This window comes from Bidens hawaiensis, unplaced genomic scaffold (genome assembly GCF_021521415.1).
Source record: "Bidens hawaiensis isolate Kalapana, Puna unplaced genomic scaffold, B.hawaiensis_p1.1 tig00081672_1, whole genome shotgun sequence".
Classification (NCBI taxonomy): domain Eukaryota; kingdom Viridiplantae; phylum Streptophyta; class Magnoliopsida; order Asterales; family Asteraceae; genus Bidens; species Bidens hawaiensis.
This window is the reverse complement of record NW_027503826.1, coordinates 7,562-31,805: the sequence shown is the minus strand read 5'-3', so window position 1 is coordinate 31,805 and position 24,244 is coordinate 7,562. Positions and strand designations below refer to the sequence as shown.

At 34.2% G+C, this 24,244-nt stretch overlaps 1 protein-coding gene, 1 long non-coding RNA gene and 1 pseudogene across 3 annotated transcripts; 1 reads left to right on the top strand and 2 right to left on the bottom strand.

The window, feature by feature from the left end:
• The first annotated feature begins 319 nt into the window (after positions 1 to 319).
• LOC143607375 (F-box protein At5g46170 pseudogene) lies at positions 320 to 2,859 on the top strand (annotated as a pseudogene). The gene is made up of 2 exons (XR_013148959.1): positions 320 to 1,789; positions 2,542 to 2,859. The product of XR_013148959.1 is annotated as an F-box protein At5g46170 pseudogene (transcript).
• Positions 2,860 to 5,652: 2,793 nt separating this feature from the next.
• On the bottom strand, positions 5,653 to 7,918 carry LOC143607376 (uncharacterized). The gene is made up of 4 exons (XR_013148960.1): positions 7,851 to 7,918; positions 7,352 to 7,428; positions 6,285 to 6,422; positions 5,653 to 5,820 (listed from the first exon to the last, which is right to left on the bottom strand). It is a non-coding gene; the product is annotated as an uncharacterized LOC143607376 (long non-coding RNA).
• Positions 7,919 to 9,888: 1,970 nt separating this feature from the next.
• On the bottom strand, positions 9,889 to 16,324 carry LOC143607374 (transcription factor TCP2-like). Its single transcript, XM_077082842.1, has 2 exons — positions 14,537 to 16,324; positions 9,889 to 10,201 (listed from the first exon to the last, which is right to left on the bottom strand). Exon 1 carries the CDS (start codon positions 15,855 to 15,857, stop codon positions 14,568 to 14,570), a length of 1,290 nt encoding a protein of 429 aa, XP_076938957.1. The 5' UTR covers positions 15,858 to 16,324; the 3' UTR covers positions 9,889 to 10,201; positions 14,537 to 14,567.
• Between the last annotated feature and the right edge of the window lie 7,920 nt (positions 16,325 to 24,244).

The window sequence follows — 24,244 nt, the reverse complement described above, 5'->3', positions numbered from 1 at the left end:
CCAATCTCACCCGAGTTTTAATCCCACAGTATAGTTTTCCGGATGTACAACGACTATCAAGTGCCATCCGACAGTATAGTTTTCCGGAGGAACGCTCATGCCAAACTTTAAAGCCAACATAGACCCAGTTAAAACAATATAGCCTGAACAAAATATAACAACATGGCTCTTCAAATTCAAGAGTACGGTGACCTATAACATACGAATAAGTCACCATTATAACAAAAACCAACAAAGATTAAAAACAAAAGCTAGTTTGTTTGTAATAAGACATTTAATAACAAAAAGTAAACTAGTGTGTTTGTAGTTGGACATTTAAATACTTAAATGCACCCATGTTTACCAAATACCAATACCAATAACAATAATAGTAGACATAGTATTACCTATACCACACCCTCAAATAATAAATAACTACATCATTTCATTTTGCTTCAACAACAATAATACATCTAGATTCCTCACTCTCTTTCTTTCTCTCTCTACATATCTTGTTTATCCCGTACACACATCTATTTCTCTCCTCATCTCCTCCCACCATTTCTCTTTCTTACTTTCAGTGCACATCAATCTTCATTAATAATCTCATCTTCTTCTTCATCATCATCTTCTAAATCTATATCCAGATCAGATCTCATGTCTTCAGATCTCACCTCCAGAATCCACCCTGAACCAGTCGACCATTTCGACACGCTACCAGACTCCCTCCTGTTAATAATCTTCAACAACATCGCAGACGTCAAGACCCTCGGCCGCTGCTCGGTCGTCTCGAAGCGGTTTCACAACCTGATCCCTCAAACAGAAAACGTCGTCGTCCGGGTCGACTGCGTCATCTCGGACGACGACGCTAACAACACGGTCCCCGGGATTTCAGACAAGTCCCGCGGACCGTTTGCGAGCCTCGCAAGACTCGTGTTTGGCGGGATCGTGAAACCGATCCAAGCGATCGGGCAGTTATGGTCCCCCAAGAGACCATTGCTGTCACCTCCGTCCTCGTCCTGTTCCACCTCCTCGGCCTTATCGGTGGGTGGTAAGGCCGAGGAAGACGACGACGGAGGTGAGCAGTCTGGTGGGGGAGTGACCCACCATTCCCCCACACAAGTTCTCAAGAACTTTATTGAGATTCGGTACCTCAAAATTGAGTTACCGAGTGGCGAGTTAGGTATAGAGGATGACGTGTTGTTGAAATGGAAAGCCAATTTCGGGTCTACACTCGATAATTGTGTGATTCTTGGAGCCTCTTCAGTAACCAATTCGCCAATTGTTACATCTGAAAACATTTGTGAGACGAGTCGGGCTAATGATGATAATGGAAGCATACCCGAATCGTTTTACACTAACGGCGGGTTGAAATTGCGAGTCGTGTGGACGATAAGCTCGTTGATTGCCGCGTCTGCGCGGCATTACTTGCTTCAACCGATAATTTCGGAGCATAAAACGTTGGATTCGTTGGTGTTAACGGATGCAGAGAGGCAAGGGGTGTTGTGTATGAATAAGGAGCAGTTGGAGGCGTTGAGGGTGAAGCCGTTATCGGCTTCTTCGGCTTCGAAGAGGACGTTGGTGCCGGCTTTGAATATGAAGCTTTGGTATGCGCCGTATTTGGAGTTGCCGAATGGGAGTGTGCTTAAAGGGGCGACGTTGGTGGCGATTAGGCCGAGTGAGCAGACGGGTCAGAAGGAGGTTTCGGATGGGTTGTGGGTTGGGTCTGCGTTTGAGGAGCCGTATGGGACGGCTGCTAGGATGTTGGTTAAACGGAGAACTTATTGCCTTGAGATGAATTCGTTCTAAGGTATTCAAACAATTATCTTGTTTTCAAGTCATTATGATGATTAGTTTATACTTTAGTGTAAATTGTAGTATCCAGATAACATAAAATGTGGCTAAAGTACTAAAAAGGTTGTTTTAAACTATTGATAATACAAAATTGTGAGAAAACTATAGTAGTAACAAACAAATAAAAGAGTAGATACGAGACGTCAGTAAAGTAGCGCAAATCCTATTGAAAATAGGCATTAGGAAATTCTTTAGCTTTTGATATTTTGATTTGAAATGTAGCTAACATTGTTACATGTTTAGAAGTTGTTATTGCTAAGTTTGTTTGATGTCAATATACTTGGTAGCTATCTATTTCAATATGAGTTAAGTGGTTTGATTAAAATTTAGTTTTATTTGGGGCATTGGCTGCTTCAATGATTATTGGTGGTTGAATATTCTACTTAGCTTAATTTGGGGCATTGGGTGTTGAAGTGATTGTGGTTAGTTGAGTATTTTATTTTCTTGATTATGCTTTTTAATTCCACTATTGTATGGTATGCTTTCCACCTAGCAATATAAATATAATGTGGTGTATATATTTAACACATGGTCTTGTGGGTGGTATTCTACATTTGTTCTGTTCTGTCCATAGCTGATATGGGATTTTCATAGGGTATTATGATATTTATTGGTTTTAGAAATATATAACTCAAAACCGCTCATCTTCGAAGACATTTGAACTTTTTTTTGCTATTGTTCTAATTATGATTTTTTTTTGTCTTTCAGTTTTCGTGGCTACATGAGGGCGTTGGCTTTTGATGACGGATATTGGAGCGGAAAGATACTTGAAGGCAATGGAAACACGCAATTTTGTTTTATATGTTTATATAGATGAGCTTTGATGGTGCAAATGTTACTTGGATGAAGTGAAATGAGAGAAGAAGATTGTGCTTTTGGTTGTTTTAAGTAATGTTTGGTATCTGGAATGTTTCACTTTATGTATGATATATAAAAAGCTATATAGAATGTTGCAGTGAATATTTGGAGGTATGAAACATGAGCAGTGTGTGTATATGTGGCTATCATGTTCAATCATTCAATAATGTTAAGAGAAACTGCCATTCTTGTGAATAAGTTTTTTTTTTCTTCCTTTTTTATATTAACTATGACAACATGTTACCGGAAAACACATGGGACACTGCCAATTCCCTGGTAAACAAACGCGATAGCAAAATTACAGCTTGCATTGGGCAGGTGGTGGTCGTAAGGTTGTTATAATAGAAAACGAGTTGAAGTGGAATAAGTTCTAAGCGTTTATTCGTGTATTGGCTTTCGGAATAACAAGCATGTTCAAGCTGTTTATTACTTTATTTCGCTTGTAATTAACCAGACAGTTTTGAATATCCTGATCACCTACAAAACATGTTTTTAAGGTATACACAAAAAGTAGGCAAGTGGTCTTAACAAGTAACCTAAACACCTGATGGGTGTTTTAACTTTAGTAACCACTAAACCTTATTAATTTTGTTGTCTTAACCTTAGAGGATTAGTAATTTCTAACAAGATTATTAATTGTTATTTATAAATAAACTTTTACATAATAGTATATCGGCTAGAAATTAGCAGTGGAATCGTGTGAGCCAAAGTCACCGTGAGGTAAAGGAATAGGTATGTTCTTCGCGTGTGTGCAGTTCTAGAGATAAAATAGAGATCGATATAAAGGAATAGGGATGTTCTTTGGTTTGAAATTTGGGTTTCGGGCTTCTCAGGGTTGAGTATTTTAAATTCAAAACCGAAATCCAACCCCTAATCTGTCACGTTTTTCCGATCGGGGTTATTCAGGTTAGTGATTTATCGGGTTGGAAGGGTTTGTATGGTATTTAATCATTGGTAGGGTGTTTAATAGTTTGGGTCTCTACTTTCTTGAGTTGACCCAAAACACCGAAAAGTGTAACCAATAACCGAGCCGTGTTACTATAGTTTGGGGTTTGGTAGCGTCTTTTCGGGTTCGGGCTAGCGTTTTCTCGAGTCGGGTTGCGGTTAAAAGTGAATCCTCGAAAGGGATGTAGCGGGTGTTGGTCAATTACAAAGTGACTTAAATACCCTTGGTTTTAATGTAATTTACAAGCCTTAAGATCTTCTAATTAGTGCCATCTATTCAAAGGGCCATATAAGAATCAAATCCGTAAAGATTTATATTGAGAGAGTAAACTTGTAAATTTATAAAAAATAATAATAATAATACGACTTCACTTGTTCTAGTAATGGGCTTGACACTACCACGCTAAAACAAGTGTATCAGTTATGGGCTTGACACTCTTACTGGATCAATGGCATACGTTTTCAAAATCCAAATTATGTCCCACAAAAAGTTAAGCCCAAAACAACTATATTCACCTTTTTCTAGTATGGTAGTTAACAGTCTAGAGGTGCATAAATTGGGTACTTTCAGGAACCGAAACTTGGTAAGAACCAGTTTTGGGTATACTCAACCGGGTCAGGTAGGAACGGTTCCAAGTATTGTCTGTTTTTTTTAACGGATTTTTATCAGGTTTGGCTAGGTCAAGTCCGAGTTTTGACAGGGTAGAGGTGGAATCCGTTTCGACGGGTCTGGGTATGGTTTTTCAGAGGAACCGAAGCCTGGTTCAACACCGTAGATCCGGTACACCAGATCGGTCCGGAACCAGGGTTTTTTGCCCACCTTTAGTTAACACAACGTAAAGGTAAGGCCCAAAACACGTTAAGCACAATCTTGTATTTACACAAATAACAAAATATTTCATTATTTTTGTTATGAAATTACAACACTACAAATAAAAAGCCATTTAATGGCACACACAAAGTGCCACAACAAACCAAAACGGTGCCACTAAAGAACCTTGATGGAATGAGTGGCACACAAAAAAAGTGTCACTAGAAGTGCTACCACTAAAGCCTTTTAGTGACACTTTTTTCGTCTGCCACTACAAACTTTTAGCTTTAATGACACTTTTTTTCGTATGCCATTAAAAACTTTTTGAACTTTTAGTGGCACTTTTGCCCATATGCCATTGAAAACATTTTGAACTTTTAGTGGCACTTTTTTGTTTCCCACTACAAAATTGAGTTTATAGTGGCACTTTTTTGTCTGCCACTAACGTTGAACTTTTAGTGACACAATATTGTCTGCCACTAAATGTTTAAATTTTAGTGACATTATTTTTATCTGTCATTACAAACCTTCTACTATTTTGTATGCCACCACAAATTTTTGGAATCTTAATCGCACCTTTTAACAAATATAAAATAAAAATAAAACTCCGATATATAGAAATTATAATATCTTTACCACAACTAGAAGTTCGATCACATTCCAAACACATACCAAATGCATACCATATGCCTAATAACTTTAAAGTCAAGTCAAAATATCAATCGTATAAAAAGGGAAGTAACAAACGTCTGAATAAAACAGAAAACTTCACCACGCTCGTTAACATCTTTCGTAATCTTCATGTAAAGCACCTGACAAAAAAAACAAAGACTTTTCAATATGTAAACAATATGGACACTAACTTGTGTAACCGGCTTAATTAATAAGCTAAAACCGATAATAACCTATTAAAAATCAACCATATCAACACTAGACTTGTTTAGGGATGCAAATGAGCTAAGCCACTCATGAACCACTCGAGATAGACTCATGAAAATGCTCGATTGAGCCGAGCTTAAACGAGCCCGAGCTTAATTTTAAGCTCGGGCCCGTTTAATTACACACACACAAATATATATATATATATATATATATATATATATATATATATATATATATATATATAAGTGGATTCCAACTTACACGATGTTTAGACTTTAGAGTTTTAAGCTCCATCAATACGTTATCTACCCTTGGCTGCTGTTTCACTTCCAACGGGTATTCTGGCGAATGGACGACCTGACAACTCTGCGGATTGTAATGTTGGTGTAAGTTGTATTTAATCTCGTACTCATCCCACCAGCTTTTTACAGCCACCATTTCGTCTCCGGTGGAAATATAGGAGCCTTCAATGCAAACATTGGAGCTTGAATCTACAACAATAGGAATAGATGAGTAATTTTGAGGCAAGCATCAAGTAATTTTGATACATGTTTTATAGTTTAATTTGATCAGTAACATGATGGTATTATGACAAATAGCAACAACATCAGTCAAATGTGACCCATTCTCCCATAAATGGATTGGTTTTGATTATTTTTGTTAGCTAAACAGGTTGATTATGGGTCGCCTAACCGTGTAGCATTTTCTTAGCTCTAATTATCAAACTATTTTTAACAGTAAAACAGGTTTACCAAGAGTGCTGCAAATATAGATTTATCTTTGGATTGTAAATCACATATTATGCATAGCAACCTAACAAAGCAAATATTGAATGCAATTTCTATAAATAATATTACATTGGTCTTTCAGTGGGCCATTCACTGCTAAAACATAAGAAGATTAGGAAGCTACTTGTAGCCTTTGCTCCACATCATTTCAACAACAGAATATGTACCTTTCGTAAATGCATGACTTTCACGTTTCTGCTATTCTTTCTTTTTCATTCCAATTTCAAGAAATTTAGGGGTAACACCATGAACATTGCAAATAATAGATCTTGGGAGTTCCAGTGCTGCATCAATAACCATATTACCTGCCACAAGTTCATGATAAGGTAAACTATAAAATAAAGTATAAAATTGAATCTGCAGATATGCAAAGCTACAAAAGCAATCTCATAATGTTAGAAGCTCATCCATCCATGAAAACCCAACTTTTTACAGCATACATCAAACAACATCACATGTTGGAATGACAAGTACAATTTCTATTAGATGAAAAAAAACAATATAGGCAAAATGAACTTTTATTTTCTTTAATAAATTACTATGTGTAAAGTTATTATTACAAAAAAGATTCTAATATCAATAACAATTCAATTACTTAAAACATACAATATAAGAGTAGTGTTAGGGAACTTTCAACTTGTTTGATTTGTTTCATTGTATGCCTTTTTAGTCCCACGTTTTACCCATTAGAGGTCAAGCATAACCATTGCCAATACTCACCAAACTCAAGCATTGTTTAGGGGTCAAGCACAATAATGAATTCACCTATTTGTGGAGGAATTTGTTTTATTTCAGTTCCAAGCTCTGCTCAATCTTAAATTTGCACACAAATAAAATACACTGTCATAAGTAAATCATTAGCATTGCCATTAAATGTTGCATAAAAATAGCACAATACCTACAAAATAAAATGTTCTTCAAAAGTTATCAAATTCACAGCCAACCCCAGGTAGCCAAACCTTCCAGAAAATATAATAACAAAGCAACACGACTTGTAAATGTTGATAGTCACAATGTCACAACGATATGTAATGATCCACATCCGTTCAAAAAATATATATACATATAATGATCCGCCATTGTATCACATGTGTCCAAGAACACTGGTTCATGTTTTCATCTTCCTCATCTCATTGACCAAAACCATATTCTAAATCTCCTAGTAGATAAACAAAATCATAAGACAAAAAACTTTAGCAAATTAAAGAAATGTCAACTTGAAAAATAGTTGTACCTCAATAATGCTTCTTCTTGGCTCTTTATGACATATTTCCTTTTATCACAAACAAAATGAAACCCAATAATTGTCATCTGCAAGTTTCAAAACCAAAAATAAAAAATAAGCACCAATATTCGTGTATACAACATTTTCAAGAAATCATACATGATATTATCAAATTATCTTGAAAAGTAAGAGCTTTATATCAGATTTGATGATGAATTTTTTTAAAAAGGTTAAAACATATGAATCGATGACCTAATTTTGGAACTATAATAACTGATTTTCAATGCAAACAATCTATCACAAATTAAACGAAATGATTTGTAAAGAAAAATATACAGCAGTTTGAAGTATTGTGATGATTAGTTTTTCAGAAAGAATTATCATTATTTGTTGTTGGATTAGTTTAAAACAAATAAGATTAAGCTATAACTGTAACTGAATTGAATTTAATAGCTTTAAGCATTGAATGTATCATATGCTTGTGTATAATGAGTGAGAAGTGATTTACGTATTTCGCAATGTCTATAATAATCAAACATCAATGTCTCAGCTACTCATTTTCCTTCATCATAAAAACTCCTAAGTCCTGCAATTCACAAAAATGTGATTTAGAAAATACTCTACTCAAATATGTCATTATTTGATAATACGTCAAAGATTGAAATTTTATCAAGAAAGCAAGTATGAGCTGATTACTTTATCAAATGTCAATTGAATTGAATCTGCTAGAAAGGAATATTCGTGATGCTGCCTAATCAAATAGACGAGCCAAGTTCGAGCTTAAAAAAAATTACTCACGAGCCAAGCTCGAGCTTTTGAAATAGAAATCGAAACGAGTCGAGCTCGAGCTCCGTGTAAGTTAAACTTTTAGTAGCATATGAAAAATGCCACTAAAATCATAAATTAATGGCACTAAAACTAAATGCCACTAAAAATGGGTTATAAACAAAGATGACATACACAAAGTGCCATTAAAAACCTAAATTAGTGGCATACGCAAAGTGCCACTAAATTATAATTTAGTGGTACTAAAACTATGTGTCACTAAAAATGTGTTATAAGTCAATATGAGATACCCAAAGTGCCATTAAAAACCTAAAATAATGGCACAAAAGCAAAATGCCATTGAAAGCGTATGACAATGGATTTTTAGTGGCATATTCAAAGTGCCACTAAAATCATAAATAGTGGCACTAAAATTAAGTACCACTAAAAAAGTGTTATAAGCAAATATGGCATACATAAAGTGCCATAAAAACCTAAATTAGTGGCACAAAATCTAAATGCCATTAAAAACGCGTGACACTAGATTTTTAGTGGCATACACAAAATGCCACTAAAATCATAAATTAGTGGCACTAATACTAAGTGCCACTAAAAGTGTGTTATGAGCAAAGATGGCATACGCATAGTGCCACTAAAAACTTAAATTAGTGACACAAAAGGCTAAATGCCGTTAAAAATGTGTGCCACTAGATGACATTTTGTTTGTAGTGCAAGTAATAATATTATTATATAATATATAAATTTTATATTAATTAAAATTAATAGGCTTACTAGCCTAATCAAGCCGGGCTCGGTCCCATTTCTAAATGAGTATTAGGCTTGAATACATCTAAACTCGTCTCAAGCTTTAGCGATACAATTTCAAATAAATCATGAGTAGTTTGTTTAAACCAATAATGCTTGTGGTTTTTATTGGATTTTTTTTTGCTTTATTTTATCAAGTTAAATTTCTATATTTTTTGTTAAGGAAAGCAAGACACATCCAACATAAACTAGTTACTTAAAACTACTCGACAAATAAGCAAGTGATATTCTCAATAACTAGAAAAATAAAGTTGGGATAAGATATTATGTAGGCTGAATGGCTGGTATTGATTCTCTTTTAAAAGACAAATCATTATTTTCAATTTAAAAGGGTAAATTCAATAAATAAAAGAAACTTAGGATTAGTCATATCAACCAATCTTTTATGACTAAACTGCCATTGAATATTTTCAATTTAAAGTGGGTGACACTAAAAGTAAATTGTTTCATCTTCAGTACAATTTAAAGCAGATTCTCATCAAAAGCACTATGATCATAGAAAGGCATCAACACTGTTCCAATACATGTGTTCGTTGCGGGAATGCGACGAAATTAACGTAACATGCACTTGCTTGCATCTGTTAGTTCATTTGACGGACAAAGCTTTTGGAAGACATCAAGTCGAGCTTATTCTTATAGGTGAAATATAGGACAAAGTTTGATCCTTAGAGTAAACGATATACTTTTAATTTTGTAAGCTTCCGGTTATAAAGGCTTGGATGTATTTAGGCTTCTTGCTTCTTGTTGGTGTGTGTGTGTATATATATATATATTAATAATAAAATTCATAGTTAAAAAAAACAAAGGATGACTTGAAAATATAGCAAGACACGTTTATAAGCATTTATACACGTAATTTTAATCCGTGTAGCAAACAAGCGTTGTACGAGCTCATGCTTAATTAATACACTGCTTAATTAAACATGTCCCGCGAGCTAACACATGACATGAAACCATACATAAACATAAAATTTGCACTAAATACTGTTTAAAACATAATGAACAACAACAAAAAGAATCTCACACCATACATTTATCTAGCTATCTCACAACAAACACAAGCAAACAAGTGCAGGCAGTTAAAAGTTACAAAATCCAAAGGAAGGGAAGAACATATTGTTATCCTTCCTCTAGATGAATCAATCATTGTCAATGCAACTGCAAATAACTTATATAATGATATTATATATTGTCATGATACAAAGATATATCGCGTTCGAAAACCTGCAATTTCTCGCGATTTTGCCATCATGTCTCCATCTTCCATACCTGTAAAATAAACCAACATTTAAACTATCAGAAATATTATAAACCCTTGCAATAAATTTCTTGTAACAGTGAATGATCAGATGTGGTCCATTTTTGATATTTAAAATTCATTTTTGATATTTTGTTAACTACAAGTTTATTTGAAAAACCAACTTGGTAGATTTAGCATAATATTGTAAAAATAATCTTAGAACAACAAAAGTTGGAATGGTGAAGATATTAGAATCGATGGAAACCTTAAAACCTGAAATATTTGGGACAAATAATAGGACGTTTATTCGGATGTGAGAGCGGGTATCAACTTTGGTCTAAAAACATTTCATAAATTTAGGACGGGTATGATATCAGGTGATACCTGCTCTTTTACTCGTATTAAATATTTGTATATTATATAATCGTATATAATAAATAGTGCTGATTGAGTTCGTTAAGAACTTCCGATTAAAAAATTGTTAGAAGTGTTGTTGAGCGTTTGATTTTTTAAAGACTTTTTATGTGAGGTTAAAATTGGCATCTTAGCAAGTAACTGTTAACTACATAAAATCACAAACGGGTATACATGATACATTTCCTATACCTGCGAACCCGATAGATTGCTAACTAATTATATATATATATATATAACCAAGTATGATACTTAAATTATACCAGAACAATTATCACTGTGAACAAAAAACTTATTATGATTATTAAAACAGACATCACCTAACATTACACAATTATTTTATGACAAATGGACCACGATATCCATTCTTTTTCATCTTGTGAATGGCATTGACTGCATACACTATCATTTAATTAGCCTGCAACTGATTTCAGTGTCTGCATACTATCAATTAATTAGCCTGCAAATTTTTTTTTTTTTTTTGAATGTTCAAGCTTTCCTCCTACGATATCCATTCTTTTTCATCTTGTGAATGGCATTGACTGCATACACTATCATTTAATTAGCCTGCAACTGATTTCAGTGTCTGCATACTATCAATTAATTAGCCTGCAAATTTTTTTTTTTTTTTTGAATGTTCAAGCTTTCCTCATACTATTTATATTATACCGCCAATGCCAGGAATCGAACCCTGGACCTCTCACCCAAAGGCCAAAGCCTTTACCATCCCACCAAAGTGGTGATGGCAATTAGCCTGCAAATTGTTATCTATTTGTCTGTTTTTCTATTTTCTTTTCCTGATAATTCATGTTATTAAATCAATCCAAATTCAAATTCACTTTCATAAACTCAACAACTTAGAATAAACCAAATAACCTAAAAACTGGTTCTATAAACAATCATATTCTATGGTTATGTAAAAGCATAATCAACTATATATATATATATATATACATATTTCTCTAAAATGTGTTCAATAAAGATGCTCCTAAATATATATATGGATGCTTTATGAGAGTAGTGAACTTAATTTTAAGTGATAATAGTTAATACTAAATTTATATTAACTAGACAAGATTACTCGTTATATATAATTTACTATAAAACGATTACAATAAAGTGGCAGGCAAACGGGCAACAAGCTGCGCCGCAACCCCCTTTTGAATAATAAAACCAATCCTGCTAAAAACGAAGCTTTGGGAAAAAAACCCAATGTGAGGTGTTAACACATGGGTAAAAAATATTATCAAATTTCTAATGGATTAAACCCTAAAAGAACTTTTATCTTGCTAGAAAGACATATAAAATTAACTTTCTTTACTTTTAACCTTTTACAATCTTCTTTTCCTATTATCAAAGTTATTATTAAAGTTAATCCATAAGCAGTCCATGTGATTTGTGAAAAACAAATACTATAGTGGTCTAACTTTCAAAGGTTTCATGTTTTGGATTTGTAACTGTCATTTTATAATCTCTTTGGGGTCTAACTCTTAACACTATCTTTTGTTAAAAATCTGTTAGATAGATGAAAATGACCGATTTACCCTTTTACAATCCAAGGTACTCCACTCCTTATGTAGTTACTTAATATATAAGCAAAAACCGCATCCCTACACCCGACACTCACTCGCGCACTTGATACTCTCAGACTATTTATTGTGGTCTCCTGCAACGGGCTCTTGGTCATGATGCGGCGTTTACCCCTCAAGCTACAATCCAGCAATGGGATCTTGGTCAACCGGATTGGTCTCTTTAGCTCCTCCGCAAATAAGTTCCATCAAACTTTAGCTTTCTAGGCAAGCATAGAAACCTACTCAATCCATAATCATGGACCAATTTAATTAAGGTCACCATCATATTTTGCCACTACATTTGACCGGCTATTTTGATCCGCAAGTAAGGTTCAAATCGACGCAACATCAAGAGAATCCTGATTTGTGACATGATGTTGAAGAGAGTAGAGAAGAAGCAACGGGGTTCTTTGGATTGGAAAGAATCAATGTATCATTGATGAGGAAACAAAAAGGAATCATATCATGGAAATTTACGACGATGGTAAAGGCTTAACCGATAAACAATACTTTATACTTATATTTTTCTCAGTTGGTCACGCCATCCTCAAATTATCTGGATCTGCCACTGTTACCATAACCAATACCATCCATGGTTTTTAAAAACGTGAGGTACACCAAGACAATAAGGGTATTGAGCCAAAGCGGAAAATGCAAAGTGCACCGCTGTACTTCTATATTATTTTAGATTTCTCATAGGTTGTTAGCATCACCTACGTCCCAAATTTAGCTATAACTAAGTGTTATATATGATTTAATATATAAATAACATATACGTACAACCTAAAAAGTTGGATGTACATCACCATGTCGCCGATCCGCTTTTGAAACCCAGTCACCATCATCACCTCGAGATTCAACACGCACACTAGCAACTTATATCAATCCTTAAACTACAACAAGCCACCATATCACCAAATAACACCTCACGCCAAAGTATTGAATATCACGAAACAATATCTAAGTCGAAATCCTCACTAATTTCAATACATCCTAAAATAATTTATCCGGCTTCGATAGACTTGTACTTTAAAGCAAAAGCCTATGTTTACATGCCTTTAGTTGATTTAACTTAATGGTTAACTGTAAATACATGTTTTTAATTGATTTATACCTCATCTATGACACATAAAACCTACTAATAATTACATTTCTTTAGTTGATTTAAATGCTAATGATAATGTATTAAATAATATTTATACAACTAATTTTGACTTATCTTTCATTTCAGCCTATACATCCACCAATCACAATGCATCCGTACGTGCATGGATTAACCTATAATAAGCCAATCCCTTAAGTGGGTCCCATAGTCCCACACCAGAAAGCAAAACCCTAAAGCAGTATGGTGTGGTGCTCGAAATAATCTGATAAGACTCGGGCGGCCCAGCCCAGAAATACAAATAAATTTCGGGTTCAGTGAAACATAATGCCATTGGCCAATTAAATTAATATAAAAGTACTTAAAACATAAGGAATCTGTCAGTGTTTTAATGTTAGTGGGCTCATGAAGAATAAAGTGGTGGATGGTTTTAACACTTAACATTTAACACCTGTCTTCCCTATCAAACATGCTACATTTATAGGAAACCAGATTTTGAATCCATAAACCCTAATAAACATATACATTAAAAAACATTATTCATGTTTTCAACATAATAAAGATCAAATTTGTTAAATTGGAAGAGTTGTTTCAAATTTCAAGAATCTTGGATCTAAATATAAATGTAGCATTTTCTTTCAAAGTAATTAGATTATAAACACGTGTATTACACAGATAAAAAATACAAAATTCATCAATTAAACACGTAAATATTTTGGATTATTTTAATAATCTTGGTTTCTCAATAAACAGATTATATTACATAAATATATCAAATTTTAAGAATCTTAGATCTAAATACAAATGTAACATTTTTCTTTAAGTAATTTAGTTTGATCATCCAAAATTAAGATTACCTGATAAAGATCTTATAAGAAAAAAGATCTTAAAAGTCATGATGAGTCATTCTAAAGATTTTAATGAACCAAACTGACCAGATTTGACTTATCTGATCAGGTCAAAGAAAAGACAGTTATTTTTTACCTCAAAAGGACATTTTGTTGCTTGCTTGTTTTATTTCCATTAATAAATTCATTTGCTGAATATATACATAAATAATTATAATATATATGTATGTGCCTGAGGGGATGAGATTTTTTTACCAAAACCGGTACAAATACTCGTTTTTCATGTTTTCAGTATCAGTGCCATCGGTTTCAGTATTTTTCAGTAATTTCAATGGTACCAGTACGAAACTGAAAAAAATGTTTTTCGGTACTGTACCGATCTCATCCCCGCGTGTGTACGCAAAATGGAAAATACCGAAAGAAAATTACCCGAGAAAGAAGAGGCGATTGATGAACCTGATCAATTCTTTGATTTGTCTTTGTTACCATCTCCTCCGGGACCGTAGCCGAGATGGTACCCACCAGCAGTAGTATGAAAATGATCAATATTGGAGCTATTCGGAACGATGTAAAACGGAAAATTCGATCCGTCGATGGGAGATGTTTGGAACCTCTGGAGGTGGTGATTTTGGTGAGGTGAAAAAGATGAAGGTAATAAATTGGACTGAAGGGTCCCCCTAGTGAAATTACCACCTGGAGCACCGGACGATGAAGATGGTGACGTCATTGAGAAGTTCAAGTTGTAACGTTGTTGTTGTTGTTGTTCACCGCTAACACCCGGTTGTAAATAACTGTCTTGTAAAAATGAGAATTGGTGTTGGTGGTTGTTAAGGTTGTTAGGGTTGTTGTTGTGGTTGTTATGGTTGTTATCTCCCATACTGAAGTTGAATGGTGTTGGCAATTGAAACAATTGTGAAGGTGTTTGTGGCGGCCGGTTGAAGAAATACTCCAATGGAGATCGAACGGTATTCGTGTTGATCCCGCCAGTTAAAAGATCTGTAAAAGATGAATTTTCCGGTAAGTTGTTGCCTACCGGATTCATAACCAAAGCCGAAACCCTAGAGGAATCGATTTCCTTCTCTTTATCCTTCTTCGACGCCATCACTCGAGCTCTTTCTCGTGCTTTAATTCGATTCTCGGAGAGCCCGGAACCCTTACTGGTTTCCGAAGTGCTACTGCACGCAGACGATTTCACTGAAACCGCCTGCGTGACATTATTATTATCATTAGCGGATTTTTTCTTGTCGTTACTCAGCTGGTGGTGGTAACGTTGGTCTCCCCCGATTACTGACGCAATCGGGAGATCCAGCGAGGGTAGCTCGTCAATCGAGCTAGCCGCCGCTTTCAACAACCACTCGACCGCCTTACTAGGCTGGTCATACCCTAACCGATCTTGCAAATCATAAAACTGGATCGCCGTGCCGACCGAAAGTCGTACACGGCGGTCCCTCAGACCTTTCGAGGTCAAAACCTTACTATGCCTATCCTTCCCAACCGAAGCCCGAGAAACCCTAACGATTCTCGAAGACGGCCATCCACAAAGACGTGCAACGCCGCCGCCTACCACATCAATAGCCCCCACACTTCCACCGCCACCACCGCCGTCATCTACATGATTCTGTAGCTCCAAATTACCTCTACTAGTAGGTATCTTTTGAGGGTTTGGAGAGTTGTCAGTAGTAGTTGTACTACCATTAGAAGAAACCCTTTGAAACTTACACACTTGCCTTTGAATCTCATCAACTTCCATATCAAGCTAATTATAATTACATACCTTGTTTGGAAGCTAGAAGAAATTAAAACTGAACACAAACACTTACTCTCTACCCCAAATATCTTATCTAGAGAGAGAATAATAATATGAAATATAATGGTTTTTGGTTTTAGAGAGAGAAAGTAATAGTAATGATATTATTTATATTGATGTGTGAGGAGTTATATTAAGGAGTGGTGGGTGTCAACTTATTGTCCTTGTCCTTAGTATTGATGGCTAGTTTGGCTTTTGTAGTCAATTATACAGACAGACACACGCATATAGATACAACAACTGTGTGAATCTATTGTATATATGTATAGCAGAAACTACTGGCCGGAATATGTCAGATGGGAAGCACCGATTAAAGCTTATTTTTCCTCAGAAAGCAAAGCCTGCAATGTTTATCACTGAGAAAGAAAGGTGAAAAGGTGGGATTAACATCTTTTTTCCATGTGATTGTGTTATTTTTTTATTTTCATTTGTATTAATATTTGTGTTTTAAAATAACCTAGGCATGAGGTGTATTAGTGGTCCAGTCGGGTCGGGTTGGAAAGTAGCCTAACAAGGTTAGTTGTGGACTTGTGGGTTGATTAATATGTAGGTGGTGGTAAGAATTAGAAAGATGATAAATTGATATCAGTGGTACAAATACATAAAATGTTGTTAAAAGAATAAGAGTGACTTAAAACGCGCGCATAAATTACGTCACACATCATAGTAGAGTTGTCTCGTCTTTATGATTACCCTAAAAACTTTTCAACATGATAATTAATCTAATAAGAAATTGAACGTGGTTGATAGTTGTAATCATATGATGAAGTTTATGGGTATGTTTTTTGTGATCGATAATGTATGTATGTAAGTACGTATGTATATGTATGCACATGATTCGGCTTAGGTAACTATTGTTGCTTGACGATAAAAAACATGAATAATTTTATCTGGTTTTATATATGTTATAGTTCACAATTTCTTTGCTTTGAATTCCTTAGTTTTTTGGTCATTCTTATAGAGCGATCAGGTTACCTTGGTTGATGATATTATGGCTCTACTTTGGGAAAACTAACGAGAATAACGGTTCTCACTAATTTTATAGACGAATAATTATATGTAACCATGATATACATTATACATCCCATTTCATTTTGTATCACTACCTTTAATAGTTAATATTGATGCACATTATTTATGTGTCTAGTCTGTACATAGGTCTAGGACATTACAGGTCGTGTCATTAGCAGGTTCTCGTGACATTAGCTATTTTGATATTAACGAATGGCAAATTTAAGTTAGCCACAAATCTCGTTAATTTTTCAATAGATATTAAACTTTTAACATTGGAATAATCATTCGGGGCAATATTTAAACACACATCACATGTTACTAAAAGACATCTTATCAACTTTATAAATCTAGTGATCGTTTTGTTTATTTTACCATTAAACCGTTACACATACATTATAGTCTTTAATTTGTTTGGTTAGCATGAAAACATTCCTTAGACATGAATCTTACATGATTATTACAAAGAATGGTGATCACAATTACGAAGACACTCAAGATTTATACATGCTCAAGCCAAGATGTTTATCAACTTTGAAGCTCACAATCTTAAAAAGGTACAAGTGTTTTGTGTCATTCTACCCAAAATCCAAAAATAATTAAATCATTTGTAACCTTTACCTCAAGTAAGTTTGTTTGGTGACCTTCGCGTATTCTAGCAACAGAAAAAAGAAGTGTAGTCAAGTTCTAGAAATACATTAAACTGGAATCAATAAATTCTGTAAAGCCACTATACATAATTGGTTCAACAGTTCAACCATTGGTACTTAAAAATAAAATAAAAAACGAACCATTTTCATGTGAGTCCCAACTAGGTTACCCATCATGCCATCCTTAATTTTACATTTTTACTCCTTTACATATATCACTCGTTGATTCTTTAATTCTTTATAAATAATCTTTAACATTAGGCTATTAATCATTTAGACAATTTAAATATACATCTCATGTGTTACTTAAAATGTGCCTTATCCGTGATACCAATTGTGCCATACTATTATTCTAGCAAACCATTACACATACATTATTGTTGTTGCTTGGTGCTGACCTCCATCTTGAGGTCTTCTGATAGGGGATTTAAAATTAAATCATTTACACATATCCACAAATTAGTATATATGATTTCCTATTTTTACATTGTTTTATCTATTAATTTATAATAAAGAAAAAAACTAAGATTGACTACCCACTATTGTTACACTAAATTTCTTATTCTTAGTTTGGTTTTTGTGGTTTAATGCCTGGGGCACCATAACCATTCCCCTTTGGAGTCGTCCGCCATGTCCCCTCAGCAACCTCTTTCCTCCACCTGCAAATTATATGTTGCTGACTTGGGTCGTTTATGCCCATTATATAAAGCACAACAATCTGCCTGATTAGAGGGGTCGAGACACTAGTGTGGGTAAGATTTATGATTAGTTTATCACATGACAAACTCACTCCTAATCATATGGGTAGTTTGCAAAATTACAATTTGTAGCAAAGGTTTACCGTGCGTACGTTTAGATGATTGTTGGAGACTTTTGAAGAAATTAAAACACTCATTAATAATCAATTTATTACATGTAAATACCACTAACTCTTCACCATTTTTATTCGCTCGAACATTTCATCATTTTTAGTCATTCAAACCCACAATGACTAATTTCTAAAACGATGATATCGGGTTATTCATACCGCCGCGATTCTGATAACGATATTTAATTTTTATGGTTTTCAGTTATGTAATATTTTTAATTTTAATGAAATCTTAATTGCATTTAATTGTTTTATTTATTTTAAATTTTAACAAAAAGAAAAAAAAAAGTTTTAAGGTATTTATGGGTGAGTGTTTCCAGTTATAATCTGATTTGCAGGTATTTGATGATAGAAATGAAATAACGGTGTATGATTGGCCAGTGAATAGATAGTACCCATAAGTGTCCATTCTCCTTAATAAATCATTGTTAATATTGGTAATTTCTAGACTAGAGATTATAGTTTTTCATGAGTTTTCTAATAAATTAAAATAATCATTAAGTTTCCTTAACTTCAATTTTGTTATGGCTCCGCACATGCACACGATTTCTCTCCTAATTGCCTAATTTGGACTCGATGACTTTCAACCATGTATTTTTATGATGATTATTATTATTATTAGTAATATTATCAGTATTTTTTAATATGTTTAGGGCATTAATTATAAAATCATTTTCTTAATAATCGGGGAACCTTGTCCGTACAAACACTTATATGTCTCAATATTCCCACCATTTGAGTTGTCGTAATAATAATACTTATATTCAAAGTAGATGATGGGTCTTGCATAGATCCTATTAATCAAATATAGTTTAGTAATAAAATAACAATAAAGTAACATAGTTAAAAGTATGAGAAATTCTTAAAATGATCTCTTTTAAGAGAGAGATTTCCAAAGTAACCAAATCAAAATTTCTAAAATATCCATCTAAATCTGTCTCTTACGTGACATTGAGAATTTTCTCGTGAGATTTCACCAACCAATCAAAATCTGACACCTTTCATTGCTCCCACCTACCAGGGTCGGCTTCAAGAAAGCAAAAGAAAATTATGCCTTAAGTAAAAGGAATATTTTAGAGGTTTAAAAAATTTAATTTTTATATGGGTTTACTTGGTTATAATTGGGTTGTGTAAAAAATTTTTGTATAAAAATTAGATTAAACATGTCTCAAATGGAATTAGAATCCACAATCTTTAGGTTAGGAGTAATACCCCTTTGCCTTTAGATCAAACTAATGGTTATGTAATTTAGTATAAACACTAAATATACATATTGTTTTAATAAAAATACATATAATCTACAAAAAAATAATAAAAAAAATTCAGGCCTACGGGGTGTCGGGCCTGTGGCCGTCGACCACCCAGCCATACCTTATGGCCGGCCCTGCCACCTACCACGTGATATTTCAAATCAAATCCGTCTTACGCGTTGTATTTCACATGAAAACTAACTTTATGAAAACAATCTTTTACTTGATGTTTGAGGTGGTTTCTATCTTGGACGTAAGTTTTCAAAAAAGTGGTTTTTGTTTGTATTTGAAATTCATCTCCAAAGATGGATTTCATCTTCATCATCTTTCCTGCCACTGACACCACCACCACCACTCGCCGGAACTCACCTGAAACTTGAAAGACCAAAAACCAAACCACCACCACCACTCACCGGAATTCATTACTCACCGAAACTCACTGGCCACAGGCACCACTACCACCATCACCTTCAAGTTTCTGGTGGGTTCCGGTGAGTGGTGGTGGTGGTGGTGTCGGTGGTCGGAAAGATGATGAAGGTGATGAAGATGAAATTCATCTTTGGAGATGAATTTCAAATAAAACCAAAAACCACTTTTTTGAAAACTCACATCCAAGATAAAAACCACCCCAAACATCACGTAAGAGATTGTTTTGATCAAGATAAATTTCATGTTAAATACAACGCGTAAGATGGAATTGATTTGAAATATCACGTGGTATGTGGGAGCAATGAAAGATGTTAGATTTTGATTGGTTAGTGAAATCTCACGAGGAAATTCCCAATATCACGTGGGAGACGGATTTGGATGGATGATTGTGAAAATTTTCCCCAAAATTCTTGTTAGATAAAAGAAAAATGCATGATTTTTTGCTCACACGTTTAGTTGATCGGGGAGTTGTGAATACTTGGACATGATAATTATAAAGAAATTAATTTTCAGACAATTATATATTGCATGCTTATATAGTGTTAAGATAAAATAAAAACTCATCTGAGTTGAGAAAACTTTAGATACTCATTCTCAACCATATGTTTTTAATTAAAGTTTGAATCTTGTGGTTCACAACTAAAGTCTAAATATGTTTAAATATTTAAAAAAATGTAAAAGTTTAAATATGTTTAAATATTTAAAAAAATGTTTATTAATGTTAGTTGTGTGTGTTTAATGGTAAACTTGAAAATTGACTAATAAATTTTTAATATGAACATTTATAATGAGACAGATAAAAAAGAAATTACGACACTTTTAATGAAACGGATGAAGTATTATTCAGATAATAAATACTCAAATATAATCATTGTTTAAGACAAGTTGAATTAGATTTAACTCTTACAAACCTGATGCAAACCTAACGCAAAGCACGAGCCACCCACTAGTTCAAAGTGAATGTGCCAATTAACCAAATGGTCATAAAGGAACATTATAGTTCATGAGCATACTATGCTTTTGGTTTCCTTATTTGGCATGTTTACAATTTGTCACGATAATCTACAATTTTCTAAAAATTACTAGCATTCTATCATTCTAGGTTATGTTTCATTTAATCCTTGCTAGTTATTTTATGTAGTGTTGTCTTGAGGTTAGTCATCTTTTTAGACTTTGTCCACCTGGATTTTTCCTTTATTGTCTAGCTATTACTCTCTCACTTTCAGATGTACTTGAAAGAATTATCTTGAGAGTTTGTGCAACCTTTCTTGACATAATTCTTTTAAAAGATACATTACTAAATTCGAGGAAATTTGTCACACCCTCAAAATCCACTAACGGAGTTTTACCGTCAGAGGGTGTGAACTAACAAGATCGGAATCATTAGTTATAATCAAACCATAAAAACGTTTAAATGAAAATAAGTGCGGAAGCGTAAAACCATAGAAACCAATGTTGCGTCACGCAGGACGACTTAAAAACCAATGATAACAGTTTAAAATAAGTTTGCATAATTAAAAGTGTTTCAAGCAATGCATGATCCTAAACCGCGCGCCCGCCTCGGCTACCTGAGAATAACATACTAAAAGTGTCAACACAAGGTTGGTGAGTTCACAGTTTATATAAAATAAAGCGTTTAGCGTTTGCGTTCAGCGTTTTGCGTTACAGCGTTTTGCGTTACCAGATAGTGTTATGTCAATTATATATCTATAGGTAGCTAGCCTATAAAACAAGTATCACTAAGTGTTCAACACCGAAGCTGACTGTTTATCATTTGCCTTGCCACCAGGTCTATCCCGACCATGGTATGTGTTTAGCCAAGATTACACCCACTCGACCTCCAGTCGAGTTTAGCGTTGGGTGGGGTTTGTCAAACCCAGTAGTACTACTCAACAATGACTCGCTATTATCCAATATTAAACGGTTCGATGTGAATGAAGGACTTTAGTTAACGCGTTTGCCACTTAGTCTTTACAAGTGATATATAATCTATATTAACAAAATCTTAAATGCGTTTCGGAGTATGTTATCTCCCCCAAGTGAAAAGCGTTTAAAAAGTTTAAAAGGGGAAAGTGAAACTCACTGTTTGCGAAGTATTCCCAAAATAATTCACCAAGATGCGCGTCACAGAAAAACTCTCTCTAGCGTTCTAAAACAATAAAGAGATTTTTCTAAGTGTCGGAATATTATCGAGTCTCTAGACCCGGCACATAATACCTATGCACATAACATGTTTCGTGTTTCGTTTGTGAATCGTGTGTGACTTTAACAAATACATTTGTGATACGATACGTCTGTGAGCAATTATTTATGTGTCATGTATTAATAATGTACATCACTAGCAATTTCTCCCCGTAAGGGCAATTTGGTCACACATAACAATTAACTAGCAATTATTCCCCGCAAGGGCAATTTGGTCAAAACACGACAACTATTTAGCAAGTATTCCCCGCAGAGGCAATTTGGTCAAAACATAACAATTATATAGCAAGTATTCCCCACAGGGGCAATTTGGTCAAAACATAACAATTAACTAGCAATTATCATGTTTCATGCATTTTCACAAAATTCAGCAGCTAGTTTCACCGAGACAGAAATTCTACTTGAAAGATTGTACTATTCCATTGATCATAGCATCTCAATTAATTTACCAAAAATCATCACTAAAGCATGCATGTGTTAGGTTTCCAGAACATATTTTATTTTATTTTTATTCCACTTAGATTTCTCATAATGATCAAAACACTACAGCAAGCTCATAACAGTCAAATTCATGCGCAATAGAATGTTATTTGAAATTCCCGTTAAATGAAAAATCCAACAAATGCAAGACCACTTGGGTTAGGTTCCTAACTCAACAAGTCAACTTTCAGAAGTGGAACCAACCCATTTGGCTTTGTAGTTCATGAGATATAATATTTACAAAACAGCCTAACAGCAGGTCTAACAGCTCAGCTTTGCACAACGTTTTTGTAAAATCATAAAAGTTAACTTTTACACGACCAAAAATTGCAAATTTATATTCTTTAGAAACTAGACTCAACCTATTTTACTGTAGTATCAATAATCTCAACCAATTTTCATATTTACACTTCGTTACAGTCAATTAAACATCAATAACACAATCTGTCCAGAAACTGTTTGCATCCAAACTCAACATATTAACTATCTATGGACCATCATTCATTCATATAACACTCTAGACTCCATAATCACTATCCATGCACATCAATTACACATTACATACATGATTAGGGTTTTTGTTTGAACTCAAATCAAAGACACAAGCAATTAACATGTAACAATATCCATTCTAGTTATCATATCATCATCAAATCAACAACAATCATATGAACTACATACACACATAAAATCGGCCCTAGGGTTTACAATTAACCCATTAAACATCAAAATTAAGTATAAAGGATGCATAGGATAGTCGTTTATACCTTCCTAGCACCTTAATCTTCAATCAAAAGCTTGAAATCTTGGTTGTATATGTGTGTATGAGTGGCGGCAGCCAAGGGAGCCAAGGGAGAGGAGTCCGATCGGGATTGTGTGAGGAGAGAAAGAGTTAGGGTTTAACATATTATAAATAATAATATGTTACACTTTGGCCCCTCCACTTTCGATTGTTGCTTTTCTAGCTTAACTAACTAGTTCTAGTACATTGAGTTAACGTTTATAACGATGTTATCACACAACCCATAAGTCTAACACATAATTATCACATAATTACTGTTTTGACGTTTTTCGTTTATTCACCAATCGTTTGCGTCAACTCGTTTGCGTTTCGGTGCAATTCCCGAAAGACTACACATGTAGTAAGTGTTAAGCGTCATTTAAACCCTAGTTTAAATGTAATGAAGTGTGCGTTATAGATTCAGTGATCTTATGTTTGAATTGACGGAGTTGAGTTAACGGAGTTAACCTGAAATTGACGATTGTCACATCATTCCCTTGTTAAAGAATTTTCGTCCCGAAAATTTGAGTTAAGTCGTGATGAGTGTCTGAAAAAGTAAGAAAAATTTTCAGTTTGTCATATCATCCCCTAGTAGAAAGAAATTTCGTCCAGAAATTTAATTCATACCTCCGGTGATTTCTGACGGTTTGCCGGGTTTC

What these genes read in the sequence shown, in the direction of transcription:
- LOC143607374 (XM_077082842.1), bottom strand. Translation starts at nt 15,857, where the DNA reads ATGGAAGTTGATGAGATTCAAAGGCAAGTGTGTAAGTTTCAAAGGGTT.